The 18,487-nt window shown below is 35.0% G+C and overlaps 1 protein-coding gene across 1 annotated transcript; it reads right to left on the reverse strand.

Moving 5' to 3' along the window:
* Nucleotides 1-13,282: 13,282 nt before the first annotated feature.
* On the reverse strand, nucleotides 13,283-17,625 carry LOC107903902 (signal recognition particle subunit SRP72). Its single transcript, XM_016830103.2, has 6 exons — nucleotides 17,352-17,625; nucleotides 17,120-17,256; nucleotides 15,987-16,339; nucleotides 15,018-15,114; nucleotides 14,618-14,899; nucleotides 13,283-14,484 (listed from the first exon to the last, which is right to left on the reverse strand). Exons 1-6 carry the CDS (start codon nucleotides 17,491-17,493, stop codon nucleotides 13,483-13,485), a joined length of 2,013 nt encoding a protein of 670 aa, XP_016685592.1. The 5' UTR covers nucleotides 17,494-17,625; the 3' UTR covers nucleotides 13,283-13,482.
* Between the last annotated feature and the right edge of the window lie 862 nt (nucleotides 17,626-18,487).

Genomic DNA, 18,487 nt, shown 5'->3' on the forward strand with positions numbered 1-18,487 from the left:
TGGGTTTTTTTTTTTGTTGGCATTAGTCTCACATCCATAAATCTAGATTATGTTAAAATTTAATGACCTAAAACTTTAAAATTTTACCAAATCATCACTTGAAAAATTTTGAATATGTATTTTTAAATAATATCTTAATATTAATTTATATTTTTAAATGATAATGTATCACAATATCAGAGTGTCATGTTATCACATTTTAATGAAATCTTAGTTCAAGATCAAAATAAGAAAGTTGTCAAATTCTGAGAAAAAAAAATCAAGAATCTCTTTTAAATTTTACCTGATTTACAAACTAAATATTTATTTATCGCAATTAAATATACCAATATTTCCAAACTCAAGTATATCCAGCCAATGAGCGCTTCAATCGAATCATAACCTGAATTTATTTTTAGTTTCGTGTTCAACCTTTGAATTGGATTAGATTAGCTAATAAGATCAATAATCGATCAAAATACCGATAGGAATTAGGAATGGAAATTCAAATTGCAGATTAAAGTAATATTTGAATTTGAATATTAAAATTACTATTAGCTAGGAATAGACCCCTTCGATATCCAATATCTGAGTCCATAATCATAGAATTGTGAAATCCACTTTCTCCCTCTTATGTACAAAGTCATACTTTAACCTCTTAAACTTTAATTATAATTTGCATAATTAATAAAAAACGTATAAAATATAATAAAAATAGTTTCTAAAATTAAATATACTATTTCTTAAAAAAATATTATATAACATTTTATTTTATTAAATCTTATATAATTTCTCTTAAATCATATTATTTTGTATATGTAAACTTAACTAAACAATTAGATAAGATAACTGAAATCTCTAAATTTGTATTTATCCACTTTATTATTTGATCAACTCAATTGATTAAATTACTTTAAATAAAAATTAATTAATATTTTTATAGGTAAAATAAATATTATATATACATTTTTACAATGAAACACGATTATATTTAGTATATATTATGTTATAAAAATAGTTTACATACACGTTTAATGACATATAATATATCAATTGTAATATATAAGTAAATTATGAATGTCTAAATATTTATTATACAATTATGATATTATAATGTATATTCTTTTATTTAATGATATACAACCTAACCATTATATCAATGTACAACTAATTTTATGGTGTATTATAATATATACAAATAGCATTGTATAATCAAAGTAAATTATTAATGACATATAACTCTATATACAATTATGTTATTATAATATATATTTTATATTAATGATATGTAAAATTAAGCCCTAATCAATTAATTAATTATATGATAATTTAGATTTAAAAAAAAACCTTTATGATAAATTATAATTATATACTTAGGGTTAAGCGATTAAGTTGTTTGAGATTGTTATGTAACTTTAATTTGTTTGGAATTATTATGTTTAAGTTGTTAGGTATATTTAAATTGCTGTGAAATTGTTATGTTTAATTTGTTTGAATATCTCTATTTTTGTCAATTTAAATTTATTTATTGTTAATTATGAGTAAATTTTAATTTAAAATTAATTTTTGTTTGATTTTATATTATTTCATGGATTCAAATTCGAATTTTTTTTTACAAATTTGAAAAAAAATTCGAATATCCGATATATGATTAAAAATGTTAAATTCTGATTTTTTGCAAACTCAGATATTTAGAAGATTATTTAATTTGGATTCAAATTTGAATATTAATGCTTGAATAAATTACAAATTCAGATTTTTAGTTAGATTTATAGATTTAGATTTATGTAATTTGAAAATTACAGATATTCGACCCATTACTATTCCTAGGTACTAGTGTAACGAGACTAGAACTATAGTCTGGCAAACCACGCGGCCTTAGATGATTCATTTTGCTTTAAATCAGTGTAAGTGAGCCCAACTCTCAAAAAAAGTGATTTTCAAGGAAATCTCTTTAAGGCACCGAAAAAAAACGAAAGAAACTTAAAAGACAAATAAACAGAAAAAAATCACAAGAAAACAATGCATACAAGGTGTTTAAATAAATGCTCTTAAATATATATTTTTTGACTAAAGAATAAGGTAATTACAAATGAGGAGAAAATCTCTATTTATATTTGAGTTTCTTAAATTCAAGAGTACAATTTAAATTACATCAATAGTCAAGATTAAAGTCTATTTACAAGATGAAACTCTTAAAGTATTTAAACTTTATACAATTTTATTTATTTATATGTTCCACAAAGTTGACCTCTATAAGGCGTTCTATATGTATTTGCCACGAATTTTGATCCGCGATCCATGACATTAGTTTAGATATAGACATTAGACTGGCAGGCACGAGAATTGTTACAACCGATTAAACCAAACTACAAAATTAATTGAACCAACAATTGAACTAGTTTTTTTTTAATATTTTTATGATTTATTATTGAATAGACCAGTTGGATTAATGAACTGATGACCTAATTGATTCTACTATTCATCCGGTTCTAAAAACCTTGAAGCCCACTTTGAAATTGACTGTTTAAAATAAGATAAACTACATAAATAATCACGCAATTATAAAAAAATTTATTTTAGGCACTCAAAATTTGCAATTTAAGCACATACATTACATAATTTAATCATTTTGGTCGCTCCTATCAAAGCCCACTACTTTTACATATTATATCAATTTAGTCATAATTTTAAAAAATTAACTGTCAATATTTACAAATGATCTCAATTTCATCCTAATTATAAAAAAATTAATATATAAAAATATATAATATTTTAAAAATATAATGATAAATTTAAATAAATATAAAAATGTCAAGAAATACCGTCCCCACCGGTTGTAAAAGCAATCTCATGAAAAGATTCTCGTCGGTCGTCGGAGCCATGGATTGCCATTTGAATGTTCTATTGGTGGCGTTTTCAGTTAATGATCTTTCGATTCTGGAGACGGTGACGGTTCGGGCACGAGTTCTTTTTTATAATAGAAAACAACGACGAAACTGGCTGCTCCGCCGCCTCTTATAGCCAAAAAAGATCTTCACCCATGGTTTTCCGCTCAATGGTTTTTCCGTTAACGTCGACTAATTTAGCATCCACGACATGATCAACCAACAAACCGCCGAAGTACCGTACCCAGCATCGCTTAAATGACCACCAACGCCGACAGTAGGACAAACCCCCGCTGGAAACCCATGAATTTTATGGTTTTTCCAAATTTTATAATAAAGTTCACCGAGTGTAGCACCGGCGCCGACCCAAGCTGTTTCATCGGCTATATTAACAGAAACAGACCGAAGATTAAACATATCGAGAACAAAATAGGGTTTATCAAAAACATAAGGTAACCCTTCGTAATCTGGCCGCCGCTACGAATTCTGAGTTGAAACCCAAGTTTTAAAGAACAAATAAGGGCAGCGGAAACAGGGGATTCATCTAAAGGAGTGATGATGATGATGATGACTGGTTTAGGGGTTGAAGAAGTGTTGAAACGGGCGTTTCGAATGTAAGCACGTAAAGCTGAAGTATATGAAGGGTTGGATTTAGAGATGATAATGGAGGAAGCTGTGTCGGTAGGAATGGATTGGGTTAAACATGGAAGAAGGGATTGATGAGTAGGATATGAAACAGCCGTTGAATGATAAAAGTTGGGGTGAATGTTCAATGAAACTGTTTGTATAATGTTAATTTATTAAGTTAAATAAATGAGTATGAACAAAATTTTTATATTCGTTTACTAAATAAACTAACACGAATGGAAATGTGTTAGTTCATTTATGTTTACGAATAAATTCGTTTATAAACTCGCTTATTGAGTCGTTTATTTATTAGTAATATTTTTTTATAAAATTTTCATTAGTATATATTAATAAAATCATTTTAAAACTCATTTATTGTTCCATTAGTATATATTAATAAAATTATCTTGGTTTGTATTTTATTCATTTATAATATAATTATTAATATTTATATTTGACTATTTTATATCTAAATAATATATGTGTTTGTATTTATTTATTATTTATTTGTTTATCATTTATTAACATTGTTCATGAACATATTTAATTATATGTTTATGAACATATTCGTTTAATGTTCGTGAACATGTTTAATTAAGTTACATGAACATGTTTGTGAACATTAAACAAATGAACATGAACACTCATAATTTTAAATAAACGAACATGAATACAAATTTGAAATTTTTAATGAATACAAACTGAACACCAACAAGCTTAAAAATAAATAAACAAACATGAACTGAGGTTTGCTTGTTCAAGCTCGGTTTATTTATAGCCCTAATAAAGGTTGAAGGGAAAACAAAAATATCAAAAAACAAAATACTTTTAAAAGAAAATATTTATATATTTTATATATTTGTTTGAATTTTTAAAATTATGATCAAATTGAGCTTATCTATACATTTTAAAAGTTTCTGTTATAAATATAAAAGGTAAAATTGAAAGTTAAATTTGTTATTATATCAAATTTTTTAACTCTCACGTCAATTTACAGTTTGTAATTTTATTTGAATGACCAAAATGACTTAAATTGTAAATATATATATTTTTTGTGAAAGTAAATATTTTATTTTAAATACTTAAATGAAAATGTTTTAATAGTTAAATCTATATTAATTTACTTTTAAAATAATATATTAAAATTAGAAACAATTTTTGTATTAATATTTATTTATTATCCAATTAAAATTACAAAACGATTATTTTTTTATTGAGTATGAAATTTGGGTTTCGAGTTTTCCAAATTATTCAAATTCATCATACGGCTTTCCCATAAAATATTTTTCAATTTTTTAGTACTTTAAAAATAAAATCAAATCACAACTTAAAAAGAATCTTATCCAATAATCTCAAGTCACTTATACACCATTTAAATAGAGCCAGAAAAAAAAGGCTTACATTTTCATCATTAAACTTTAAAAAGTTATTATTTCATCTTTAATGTTGTTGATTTATTTCCGGCAAGATGTTATAGTTAACCGTCTTTCCCTAAACACTAAATATAAATATTTTCTTTTCAAACACAATAAATTTATAACTTTTTCTCTATTTTTTTTTCCTTCCTTCTATTTATTTCTCCCAACCAAAACTCTAGCCATCATCGTTAACTCTACAATCTTCAACATCAGACCGTCAACCAGCAACCTCCAAACAAAAGCCCTCTATCCCCGCTTACTCTGCTCACCACTACAACCAAAATTCACATAAACCACCAAACCTATGGGCCACCACCCATCACCATCACACTGACGCCCACCGTTAGAAGCCCAGACCTATACCCATAAGCCCCCCACAACCCACGTCAACTCAGTCATCTTTTCTTGGCTTGTTAGATTCCCGAAGATTTGAGGCTTTGATCAAGGATCTCAATAGTATAAGCGTTGGGCTTGGTAGGAAGGAAAAGCTCCCATCGAAATCTTTGCCCAATGACGACATTCAGGGATGAGAAATATTCAAAGTTAGTTTTGTTTCCGTAATTTCTCGATTTGCTTCTCAAAAGCCAAAGCCGATAAAAGGATATGGGGCGGGGGGTAAAGAGAAGTAATTTGGTGGGTTCTGGTCAGGCGGTGACATTTGATGATGGTGAAGGGCAGGTAAGGTTAAGGGAGAAAAAGAAAGGTGAAAATAGAATTAAAAAGAGGTGAAAATAGAAACAAAGAAAGAAAAAACATGTTAAGGGGGAAAGAAACTAACAAAAAAATTATTGTTAGCCACATCAACTTTCCATCGGACAATTTACCAATAAATTTTTTTTTTTTAAAAAATTATCGAAATAGACTCATTATTTTATTATTTATCGGAATGGTCTTTTTTCGCGAAATCGCGTCTACGTCAACGCGATGTCAGAGTACGCGCCAAGAAATCGCGTCCACGTCAGCAACTCGCGCTGACGTAAACGCGATTTCCTCCGCGCGTGAACAGTACCCAATGGTCAAAAATTTGACCGTTGCCCCCCTAACGGTAAAAAAAAAACTATAAATACCCCCATCCCTTTTTATTTTTTCATAAACAAATCCTCTCTCATATTTCCTCTCAATTCCTCTCAATTTCCTTCCAAAATTCTCTTAAATCCATATTTAATTTCAAATTTCTCTCAATTTTCTTCAAAAATTCTCTCAAATCCATATTTTGAATATTTCAATTTCCTCTCAATTTCTTTTTTTAAAATAATTTTAGTTTTTTTTATATTTTTATAAATCATAAAAATTTGTACGATTTCATCAATGGCCGGATCATTGACTCGTCTTGATAGGCATCACATATCGGTGGAACAAATGACAATGGTAAGTGTTAAATTTAATTTTTAAATATTATTTAAGAATTTTTTATTTATGCATTTTTAGATAATTATTAATTTATTATTTGTTATAAAAGTCTGAAGATCGGGTATTGGAATGCAATATCTGGAATATGCATGCTCCTTCATCACCGTTAGTAGAGAACTACCTGCGGGAAGCGGGTTTTTGGCACGTGGCGACGGTGGGCGGGGATGCAAGTTGGACCCGAAACTGATCTGTGCGTTGATCGAGAGGTGGAGACTCAAGATGCACACATTCCATCTTCCATGTGGAGAGTGTACTATCACTCTAGAAGATGTTAGTCTGCAGTTGGGATTGCCGGTGGACGGGCACCCAGTCACCGAGTCTGCCCAATCTAGCAATTGGGAGGCGGTGTGCTACGAGCTTTTGGGCGCTATTCCAGAGAAAATGGAGGAAGGTAAGGTCGAGATGGGCTGGTTACGTGACACATTCCCTGATCCGAATGAAGATTCAACCGAAATTGAAAGAATTTGATATGCTCGGGCATATATTCTTCAAATAATTGGAGGTTGTCTGATGCCTGACACGTCACGGAGCCGCATACATCTAAGATGGCTGCTAAAACTCGTTGATTTTAGAGCAGCCGGTGAATTGAGTTGGGCGTCTGCCGTCTTGGCAACATTATATCGGGAGATGTGCAAGGCGACGCGACCGAGGAGAGCAAACATCGGAGGTTGCCTGTCACTACTGCAGTCATGGGCACGATTTCGCTTTCCATTTCTACGTCCTCGAGTGAACCACCCATATACATTCCCACTCATAACGAGGTAAATTTTATTATATTACATTTTACAATTATTATGTAAATTTTAAAAAATAAAAGTATGCTAAAAATTTATTTAATTAGGTGGAACCATCCGGCAAGTTATGCTCGATTACCGTCCTCTCTTGAAGATATACGGCTTCTATTAGACCAACGGTAGGAAGCAAAAGTAAGTATTATTGCAAATAGATATTTCCATACATTCGCTATTCGATTGATATTTAGTATTTAATATTTAGTATTATGTATATAACTAATAATTCTATCATGTTCATATAGTTTCAATGGACACCATACAAGGATTTGACAATTCAGACAGTAATCCTGGAAGAGTTTTTACAAAATCCACAAGCTTGGCACGTGAAAGTCATGTTAGTCAACTGCGCAACCGTGGAGCCGCACCAGACAGACAGAGTGCTACGACAGTTTGGATGTAGACAACCGATTCCGGTGGATCCTGAGGTGTTTGACGATCAACACAAAGTCGACCTTCGGCAATTGAATACGGATTGGACGAGATACTGGTCTGAGTACATGGAAATGTGGGAAGATCGGTATGAATATCTACTTACTCGGGAAGCAATCATCGTTCCAGAGTTATCGTGCGTTCTAGAATACATGTCATGGTTTAGGATCCATGGCAAGCCATATTTACTGACGCCAGAGGAGAGGCAGCGACAAATACGTGTCGAAAGGGTAAGGCGCGAGCCTCTAAATCCAAGACGACAAGACGAAGGCAGCCCCTCAACGAGGCCCAAACATTCACCCGACTCATCATTAGCGGCCATGCAATCACCATGCCCAACGAGAGCACCGACGCAGTCACCCGATGCAGCAGTTCAACCGATGATACCCACGCAACCGCCTTTTCAGATGATGCCAGGTGCGTTTCCTAGCCCTTATATGTACGCTAACCCTTATATGTATCCTTTTTCGAGTCCTATGGCAGGTTGGAGCCAAATGCCCAGTTCAGCTCCATTTCCTGTTAAGCCGATCGTACCGCCGATGTATAGGCCAGCGGCGCAGAAGGGATCGCAAGGGGGCTGTCGAGGAGCTTTCCTTTTTACAAATCCCCACCAACGTATGAGTTTCAAACACCGTCGCCGTTCTTGATGCAAACACCTCCACATACACTATTCTTTGAAGGTGGATCATCGTCCCAATTCCAACAACCAGATGCCGAACCAGAAGAATCAGAATCCCCACCGAAAGAACAACCGCCGCCGGAAGCTAGAGAAAGGAGGAATCCAGCGCGTAACCGTCGACGGCCGCCATGTGGCACTGAATCCCCCGGGCATAGACATTGATTACCGTGTTTAAATTTATTTGTACAAATATTTTGAATATTTTGATATTATTTAATGTAATAAAATAGAAGTTTATTTGATGTAATAAAAACCCTAACCTAATTTAATTAAAAACCCTAACCTAATTTAATTAAAAACCCTAACCCTAACCTAATTTAATTAAAAAACCCTAAACCCTTAACTTAAAAAACCTAATCTAATTTACTTAAAACCCCTAAACCCTAACCTAATTTAATTTAAAACCCTAAACCCTTAACTTAAAAACTCTAACCTAATTTGATAATTTTACTAACCATTAATACAATTTTTTGACTTAATACAAATTATCAATTAATAATTTCACAAATTTAATTTTTTTACAATTACATTCAACTATTGCGATTAGGGCATGATCGACTTGTATGGCCTGGATTCCTACACCATCCGCACAACTTCGTTTGACTGGCTGTTTCTCGGATATCCATATTGTTACGTATTCTAGTCGAGCAAGGTCGACCCTTTGGTTTGCGACGTAATTCTCTATCCGGTGACAGCTTAAAAGGAGCAAGAGGTACAGGCGACCAATTACGTTCATCTGGAACCGGTGGGAAGACGTGTCTCCATACGTTGTATATGTTTTCTAATTTGTACACTTCGTCCACATAACTCATCAGATCCAGACGGAGTTTCTGACAAGCTGCGATAACATGAGCGCATAGATAACGAAGTGCATCAAACATCCCACAGTCATAGGTCCTATTTCGCAAGTGTACACGATATTCCCGCCAACAACACCTTGGTGCGGTCTGTCAAACTCTATCACGCGAAAACATAAATTGTCTCGATTGTGACACTGTGTGCATGGTGTTTGCCATCGCCTTGGCCTTGTTAATTTCTTGAACTACCTTACTGCACCATACATGACCTCCCTGCATCTGGCCTCCATATCTTGCTGCTTGTTTTGGAAATAGCGTCGTCAAACGAAAATATTTCTCTCGCACAACTGATGTTATCGGTAGATGGCGTGTTCCTTTAAGAACAGAATTTATGCATTCTGCCAGGCTTGACATTATATGACCATATCGTAGGCCATCGTCGTATGCATTCTGCCATCGCCTTGGCCTTGTTAATTTCTTGAACTACCTTACTGCACCATACATGACCTCCCTGCATCTGGCCTGCATAACTTGCTGCTCGCTTTGGAAATAGCGCCGTCAAACGAAAATGTCTCTCGCATAACCGATGTTATCGGTAGATGGCGCGTTCCTTTAAGAACAAAATTTATGCATTCTACCAGGCTCGACATTATATGGCCATATCGTAGGCCACCGTCGTATGCTTGTGCCCACTGTTCAAAATGTATGTTACAAATGTAGTCCGCCCCTTATCCATTTTGGGATCGTAAAATTACCAACATCTCGTGAAAACGATCTTTATTTATTTCATACCCTGCCAATATAATATCATAACGAATAATTTATACCACTTCTACCAATAAAACTAATTCAAATTGACAAACGAAATAACACAGATATAGACTAAATACCCATGTTGGTCACTTGTCGTCGTTCGCTCTTAGATGGATATTGCCTGTAGTAGTTCGAAGCAACGTGTCTTAGGCAATATCTATGGTGTGTGCGCTGCCATAAGCTTCCATCTCGATCAAATGCAGCTAGTATACCGGCGCCCCGATCTGAAATAACACAGATATCAGGTTGGGGGCACACATGCCTCCTTAACCTAAAGAGAAAAAAATCCTAGTCATCAGACGACTCCCCCAGTGTTATTGCAAATGCAATTGGAAGAATTCTCCCACCGCCATCCTGTGCCACTGCAAGCAATAGCCGATGAGTATACCTACCGAACATGAATGTACCGTCAATTTGTACCAACGGCTTGCAGTATGGAAATGCGTCTCGACATTACTTAAAGGTCCAAAACAGGCGTTTGAACACTTAGCATTCACGTAGCAATCGACCGTTGTAGTACGCATGTTCCGTTTCAAGGTCTGTGATAGCACCGGGGACATCTCTCTAGCACCTGACACCACTGCCATATTTCATTATATGAGGCGTCCCACCCACTATGCATCTTCTCCAACGCCTTTTGCTTAGCTATCCAAGCCTTGCGGTAAGAGGGCGTGTACCCCATTTGGCTAAGAATATTGACAATTAACACCGGCACTGAAGTCCTAGGATCTACTTTTATCGTGGGCAGTATCAAGCTAGCTAACATAGTTGAATCCATTTTGGGATGATCTTGTGAAACACCTACAAAGGGAGTATATTAAATAATGCAACATTGCATAATAAAAGCATTATTCAGATACAGTCAATACTGTACCTGCAGCACATGTATGTGGACCTTTGTACTTTTTTATCTCCCACAACCCTTTCCTTTTCCTTAACGAAGCGTAGATTTTCCATGAACATGTGCTGTCTTGCACCGCACACTTCGCCTCAAACTTATCAGATTTTGATTTAACGACGTGGTAGTTAACGCCGTTTTTGATGCTATGTTGTTTCAAAGCACCAATAAAACTATCCTTGTTGGTAAACTGATTACCAACTTCAAGTTCACCGAAATCTACCCCCGAACTTGTACGATCACGCAACCAGTGTGGTAGATCTGAAAACTTTAACGCATCATCTGCAGACCGATCGACATTATACATGTGGGTTGGAGGTGAGTATGCTCTGAATCGTGGATTTTCTTCCTCATTTAAACTCCTGTCAGCATCTTCAGCTTCTGTTGGAATAGGCTCCGGTTCAAAAAATAAGCCAACTTCTGCACCATTCGGTCCGAGCTCTCGAGGTGGATCCACATCCGAGTCATCTTTTAACCCACAATTATCTGCAGTGTACGAGGTCCCCTCGCCGGTTGACGTCGTAGGGAGTGCATCCTTTCTTCTGGGCATTTGATAACGTCTCCAATTGGATGTAGATTGCCACTCGCTAGAACTTGATGCCGCTCCCCAGTACGTATTTCCAGCATCAAACATCGAGCCACTGACGTACATGTCCCATCCACCGATAGAGGGTCTTGCAGGGGATGTGCAATCGACACCGCTACCGAACATATGCTATTCCGTATTTTGTAACCCGCTGATCGAGTGTCGGCCAGGGGTGGTGTATACATCTCGAACACCAGTCGCTGGTACATCAGTTGAAGATGTAAATTGTATATATAACTCAATATAAGGTGCTCTACTAACAAGATGAGTCTGCACCATTACCTCCAAGCTACGAGCACCTTTTATGTCGAACGAGTCATATGTCACCAGATCAACAGAAGAATAAAATCGATACGTGATAGACAGAACTTTCATTAGCGTCGTTCCAAAAATTTTACGCCTAATCCTTTTACGAAGTTCTGTCAAATCTATGTTCTGGTTAAAAACTAGTCGCACCGTGTTCTCCGACAAAAAAACACCATTCTCGGTGTGGCAAACCTCACCATCGTAGTAAATAACAGCACTAATACGTTCACTCATATTTGAAACTCTAACCTTCTTAGCCTCTTTAAATTGTTTCTGCTGTGACTTATGCATTCTGAGAACATTTTCTGCCAAATTTATAACCTCAGCCCAAACATGCTATTGTAGTAAAAGCGCGTTCACGAGGGTGAGATTTTATAAATTCTTCTCAAATAGCATCCTGCTAGAAGCGATTTTATATTATTTGCTCAGAAACGTCAAAAAAATTATTTCTTACATGACCTACTGTAGCAAAAACGCGCTGATGAGGCCGCGATTTCGCAAATTCTTCTCAAATAGCATCCTCCTAGAAGCGATTTTATACTATTTGCTCAGAAACGTCAAAAAAATAATTATTTCTTCCGTGACCTACTGTAGCAAAAGCGCGTCCATGAAGGCACGATTTCGCAAATTCTTCTCAAATACCATAATGCTAGAAGTGATTTTATGCTATTTTATCAGAAACGTCAACTCGAAATTATTTCTTCTAGGACCTAAAAACCCCTAAAAGCCAAAAAAAACCTAACGTGAGAAAAACCACGAAATTGCCTCCACGTCAGCGCGATGTCAGGGTACGCGAAAAAAAACCATTCCGGTAAATAATAAAATAATGAGCCCGTTTCGGTAATTTAAAAAAAAAACTTTTATTGGTAAATTGCCCCTTTCCGTCAATGATCATATCATAAAAAATTAATAACCATATAATAATTTTCTGGAATTAGATGATCATAAGTGACCAATTTTATAGTTAAACAAAAAAACCCCTCAATTTCAATTTGTTCAAACAAAATTCAAGTATTCTTATTGAATTCTTACTTCTATTTTCAATAATAGTTTTTATTATTTTTAATTAATACTGAAAAAAAAAACAAGCACAAACAAGCTCAGCTCAAATAATGTAGTTGAGATAGAGCAACTTTCATACCAAGCTGAACTCGAGCTTTAATTTTCTAAAAAAAGAAACTTGATCGAAATTAACTTGAGTCTTAGAGTCAAGTTAACTTATTGGTTGACTTAGGCACGACTGGATTACAACCCTAAGAAAAACACTAAACAATGATGTGTAAAAATCCTACCTCCATACATGCGGGCTACATCATCTGAATCAAATTCAACCTGGATTTCAGGTCAACTTCTTACTGGTTGAACGTAATGCAACTCGATTACAACTCGATTAAATTCGATCGACCTAAACCTGAATTTCAAGTCAGTTCAACTTCTTACTGATTGAACTCGACTCTTGATAACAAACCTTAAAGAAACACTCAACAATAATGTGTAAAAAATCCTACCCCCATACATGCTAGCCCTGCATTAGATGAATCAGCCTTATTTATAAAAGAAAACAATAATCTTCTTAACTTTCTCAAAGCTTCTTCATAATGCCTTTAAAAACTAAACTGAGCTCATTGCTCTGATATGGGCAGTGACAAAGATTCATAGAACATAACAAGATCCAATAAAATTAAGAAACACTTTAACTCTCCCTCAAAAAAATCCTCAAGATTTGATAGGGTTTTATATGAAAAGCAAAAATCATAATTAGTTCAACTATCATCTATCACAATCGATGAAGAAACACATAATGTTAAATGTGAAACAGTTTGAAACTTTCTTACCCCAAAACTGTTGCTTGTCCTAGCTACTTTCTTGACTTCTTTCTAGATGACTTAGATTGAGGTCGCAATGGCTCGGCGCTTTGTGAAACTCCCTTTGAACTGGTAGATTGGTTTGATTTCGAGTTCGAAGTATTAGAATTGGTAGCTGAAGCACTAGGTTCGTTCTTATCTCGAACCACTGCACCCTGAGATCCTCTCACCTGAGCTGCTCTCTTATCCTTTCGTTTAGGCCTGTAGCTTGACCTTTCCCTCTTGGGGAGCCATCTTTCTGGGTCTGGTGGAGGACCTGGATTTGCTGGGTCAAACCCTTTGGGATACCTTGGCTTTCTCTTCCTCTTTTTCTTCGGTTTCTCCTTGGTCTTACCATCCTCTTGAGCTTCAGCAAGCCCGGCACGAGAAGCACCATCAACAGGTTTTGCTCCTGAAGTTTTCTCCAAAGCATCCACATCAACCCCCTTCAGACCTGGTAATGACTTCAATTGCTTCTCATAAGCTTCAGCCTTCTCAACATTTGCATGAGCAACTGTAGTTATCAGCCCGACCAATGCTTCTATATTTCCGTTACTTTTTACAAGCTCCTCGTATAGGTGGGCAGCTTCCTCCTCCTTGCCATGCCTGAGTTTGAAGGATGCAGCCTCTCGCATAATAACACTAAGCTGGTCGCCCTCGGTCATAGCAGTTTTCCACCATTTGATTGCAGAGTCAAGCACAGCAGCTGCACCATTTATATCTCCAGCACGTTCTTTGAGAGCAACAAGAGTGGCAACAGTGGCAGGCATGTGCTGGATATCAGGCACCTTAGCAAGGGAGTCAGCTGCAATTTGAGGGTGACCAGCTGCAGCAGCAACCTGCGCCCTTGCTAAGAGAATGATCTTCGACTTTTCAGGGAATCTCTCAGCAAATTGACCCAACATTTCTTCAGCTTTCCCTGCCTTGTTTTCTCTTACCAAGACAGCAGCTTGAAGCAGTAGTGGCATCACATTGTCAGGAAACATTTCTGGCAAAACCGCAACAAGTTCCCTAGCCTGCAGAATTTTACCCCAAAAAAGAAGAAATAAGGCAAACTGCCAAATTGGTTAGCTGTCTTTTATATCCTCAAAAAGGAGTGATGAGAAAAACCAATGCATATCAAAAGTGCAAAATCCCAACACGGAAAACCTGATCCATCTTATTTGCATGAAGAAGTAGAAGAACACGATTAGCATATATTGTCTCTTTTTGTTTTGGTGAAAGCTTCAAGTCAATTGCACGTGCGAGCTCAAACTTCTGCGAGTCTTTCTCTTTAAGCCGATCAAGCTTCCTTAAGCTATCAGATATTTCTTTTGGACCTTTCACAGCAATAAGGTTGTTCACTGCCACTGCAAGTGATGGTTCATCTGCCAGATTTCGGTTTACAATATCTGTATAAGCTCCAGCAGCCTCCTGTGTTTGACCAAGGAGCTGATAAAGAAAAGTAACTCACATTAGTCGCTGCTGCATTACCTCCCTTCATGAGAAGGAGCTAAAAGAAGAAAAGGGAAATAATATGGAAATTGATAACACGATACTGTTGTTTTACCTGATGAACATAAGCTAATTGGACAGCAATAGGAGCGAGTTCAATCTCTATGTCATCATCAGCAAGGTTTTCTTCTGTTAGTGTTTCCTGGCCAATTCTAACAATAAAAAAAGACAAAATTTAGAAAAGAAACATGCATCAGCATTCAATATCAGAAAATTTTGTGGTCCATGACTATTCAGACGCATCTTAATATTCAATGCATAAGCCGTGCAATATTTTATATCAGTTCCCTCAGAAGCCAGTGCAGTAGAATTGAAAACCTTGATATGAATGAGAATAATACAGATGTCATTATGATACGGATGTCAAAATGCATAAACAATACCCCTTTCTATCTGAAAAAGGAGTTGCTATCCTATAACCTAATAATCTGGAAGCCAATTTAATATATGCTTTATTTCACAAAATTTCTCAAGCATTTTATATAGTGTTTTGCGAGAATAAATAGGTGCCTATTTCACAATTATGCTAGATTGAAATGCATAGGGTTGACCAAGAAAAACCTATTCATCTCTCTACATCTAGTGCACAATAAAATGATCAAGAATTAAAATATTATTTTGAAGGCTTAATGACAAGAGCCTTTTTTTTATACTGTAACTTTTTCATATAATAGATCAAATGTTTGCAAATGGAAAGGTCACTCAACTATGTATTTCCTAACTACAATTGATAACAAAAAAAAAAAGAAAGGGTGAAATTGTTCAAAAATAAATAGACAGTTAGCATATTAAGCTATTGTTAAAATAAATTTCAAGATAAAGAAGGCCCACCAAAATAAGTTCGATAGAATCGATACCTTTCTTACATTCTCTAAAGTCTAAATATATTTTTGAAATAAGACTAGCCCAAAACACAACCTGCGGATCTAATTATAACACTAGACATTGATACCCCAATATTATTGTGCAACAAGAAAATATTTCTTATGATAAATATATCAAAAGAAAAGAAAATAAGCAGTACCTTCGGGCAGTGAGCAAGAGTTTTTCAGCATCCTTAAGCTTATTTCCTGCAATTAGAGAACAAGCAATGTTATAGGCCAACTCAAAGCTGCTAGTGGCCTTAGTCTTAATGGCATCCAAAGTTCCTTGCACTTCTGAAGCTCTCCCGGCTGATATCAAACCAGCAACCAAATTAATTTCCAAGGAATCAATCTTTGCTTTTTGAAGATTCCTACAGATATCAACACAGGCGTCCATTTTTCCTAGACGATATAGAATCTGAGATTCTAGCAACATGCTTGGTTGAGTCTTATCTTGTTTCCCCAAAACCTCCAAAGCTTCATCCAACTTGTTTTGTCGGTATAGGCAATATGCCTATTTAGAGATAGCAAGAAGTATATATTAATAAAAAATTACAAATAGTAATTAGTTTTGGAACATCAATGCAACCAAAACGCAGAGATCTATTATCGCTCAAATAAATTAAAATCAAGAAAGCAAACATGAAGTGCATAGTGAAACCATGTTACTCAGATTCAGTTGTGCGTTAGATACAGGATGTGTCCAGCATAGGCGTAATTAATTTTTTTATAATTTCTTCATGTAGTCAGAGGTTTTTTGAAGGGCCATATCCCTATGACCATGAAATGTGTCAGGCACGGATGCTTAAAAAGAACTGATGTACATCGACAACATAAGAGGGAAACATGAATAAGCAGGTCAAGTCAACATATCCATACAAATACGTGAACCACCATATAGAAAAAAATGAGCGAAGAGAGACCCATAAATCAATCCATAAATCAAGAACTAAAACTCTGAATCACGATTACTAGCAAACTTCCAAAACCTACTAAATGATATATAAATAAAAGAAAATACAATTAACTTAACCTCTGATTAATTACTGTTTTTGCTAATTGTCGAGAATTCTAATTATGATTTTAAAAAAAGTGCAAATAACTAAAATGGACACAGATTGACACATAAGATTTCCACGTAGAAAAGCCAATTCCTGAATTTTCTTTCTATTACAAATATTTAAACTTAAGTTTTTTATTGTTCAATAATATTCAGTAATCGAATAAAATTGAAACTAAGATCAGATAAGAAAACAAAGAACACGGGAAAAAGAGAATGCTGGAAATAACCAACCTTGTAGAAACTGAAATCAAAAGAAACCTTCTGAGAAGATTGAATTGCTGAGAGAGCCTCCTCGATTTTATCGGCCTTTATCAACGCCACAACTTTGCATCGAATGGCGTCTTCATCTCCCGGCGCAACTGATAGAACTGCGTAAATTCAAAATTCAGTAAAAATAATTAAAATTCCATTAGATTTCATTGATTATGAAAATAGAAAAATAGAAAGTACGAATGAAATGCACCTTGATTTGCAACTTTGACGGCTTGTGTGAATTCGGATCGTTGGATGTGTCTATTGAGTGAAGTGAAAAGATCTTCGATAGGTGGAGGAGGCTGCGACGGCGATGCTGCCGCTTTTGGCTTCTCTTTAGGCTTCGGCGCCATGGACTTCCTCCAACGAATAAATCAGATTGTCTTCTCTCTCTTTTTTTCTCGCTTACCAAACAGATGAAATGGGATTTTGAGGGTTTCTTTTTTCTTCTTTTTTTTCTTCGGTTTTCTCTTGTTTCTCTAAAATGGCCGCTTTCAAATGGGCCTCAGACTTTGAAAAAAAAAACCAGTAAGCGCCTGTTGTAAATATGGGCCTGAATCAACCACGTCTTATGTCATATCATATTTGTATGATATTAACTGGGCAAATTACATATAAAAGCTCGTTTTTTAAAAAAATTATCGAAATGGGCTCGGTAAATAATTATTTACTAGAATAGTCCTATTTCCCCGAAAGCGCGTTACGTCAGCGCGATGTCAGGGGACGTGGCAGAAAAACGTGTCCCTGAGGAAGCGTTTTGCCTACGTAGACAGAAATCGCTCCCTTTGCCTGTGTATCCTGATTAGGGTTTTGGGTTATTAGTTTAGGGTTAGGGTCATGGTTAGGGTTTTGGTGTTTTAAGTTTAGGGTTTAGAGAAAAAATTAAATAAATAAGGGATTAGGGTTTAGGGTTTGCCAATTAAATTAATTATAAATTTTTCAAAATTGGATTAGGTTTCGTGTTTATTGTTTTTAAGAAAAAATCAATTAAATTAGGGTTTAGGGTTACTTGAGTAATTTAATTAAAAATTATTTAAAAATCAGATAATGGTTTAGAGTTAAGGGTTTTTAAGGAAAAATTAAATAAATTAGGGTTCAGGGTTACTTGAGTAAATTAATTATAAATTTTTATAAAATTAGATTAGGGTTTAGGGTTTAGGGTTTTTAAGTAAAAATTTAAATAAATTAGGGTTTGGGGTTTAGGGTTACTTAATTAAATTATTTGTTAATTTAAAGAAGCTCCCACGTGGACTCACTTTTGCTACAGTAGCTCCTGAAAAAATAATTTCGAGTAGACGTTTCTGAGCAAATAGTGTAAAAAATGCTTTAAGCAAGATGCTTTGTCAG

The sequence above is a fragment of the Gossypium hirsutum genome, chromosome D05, assembly GCF_007990345.1.
Source record: "Gossypium hirsutum isolate 1008001.06 chromosome D05, Gossypium_hirsutum_v2.1, whole genome shotgun sequence".
NCBI lineage: Eukaryota > Viridiplantae > Streptophyta > Magnoliopsida > Malvales > Malvaceae > Gossypium > Gossypium hirsutum.

Bases quoted from the DNA above. Each gene is read 5' to 3' on its own strand.
- LOC107903902 (XM_016830103.2), bottom strand. From the start codon at position 17,493: ATGGCGCCGAAGCCTAAAGAGAAGCCAAAAGCGGCAGCATCGCCGTCG. The intron at 17,257-17,351 runs GTGCATTTCATT...GAATTTACGCAG, and splicing joins CGTCAAAGTTGCAAATCAAG to TTCTATCAGTTGCGCCGGGA. The intron at 15,115-15,986 runs GTACTGCTTATT...TTTTATTGTTAG, and splicing joins CTCTTGCTCACTGCCCGAAG to AATTGGCCAGGAAACACTAA.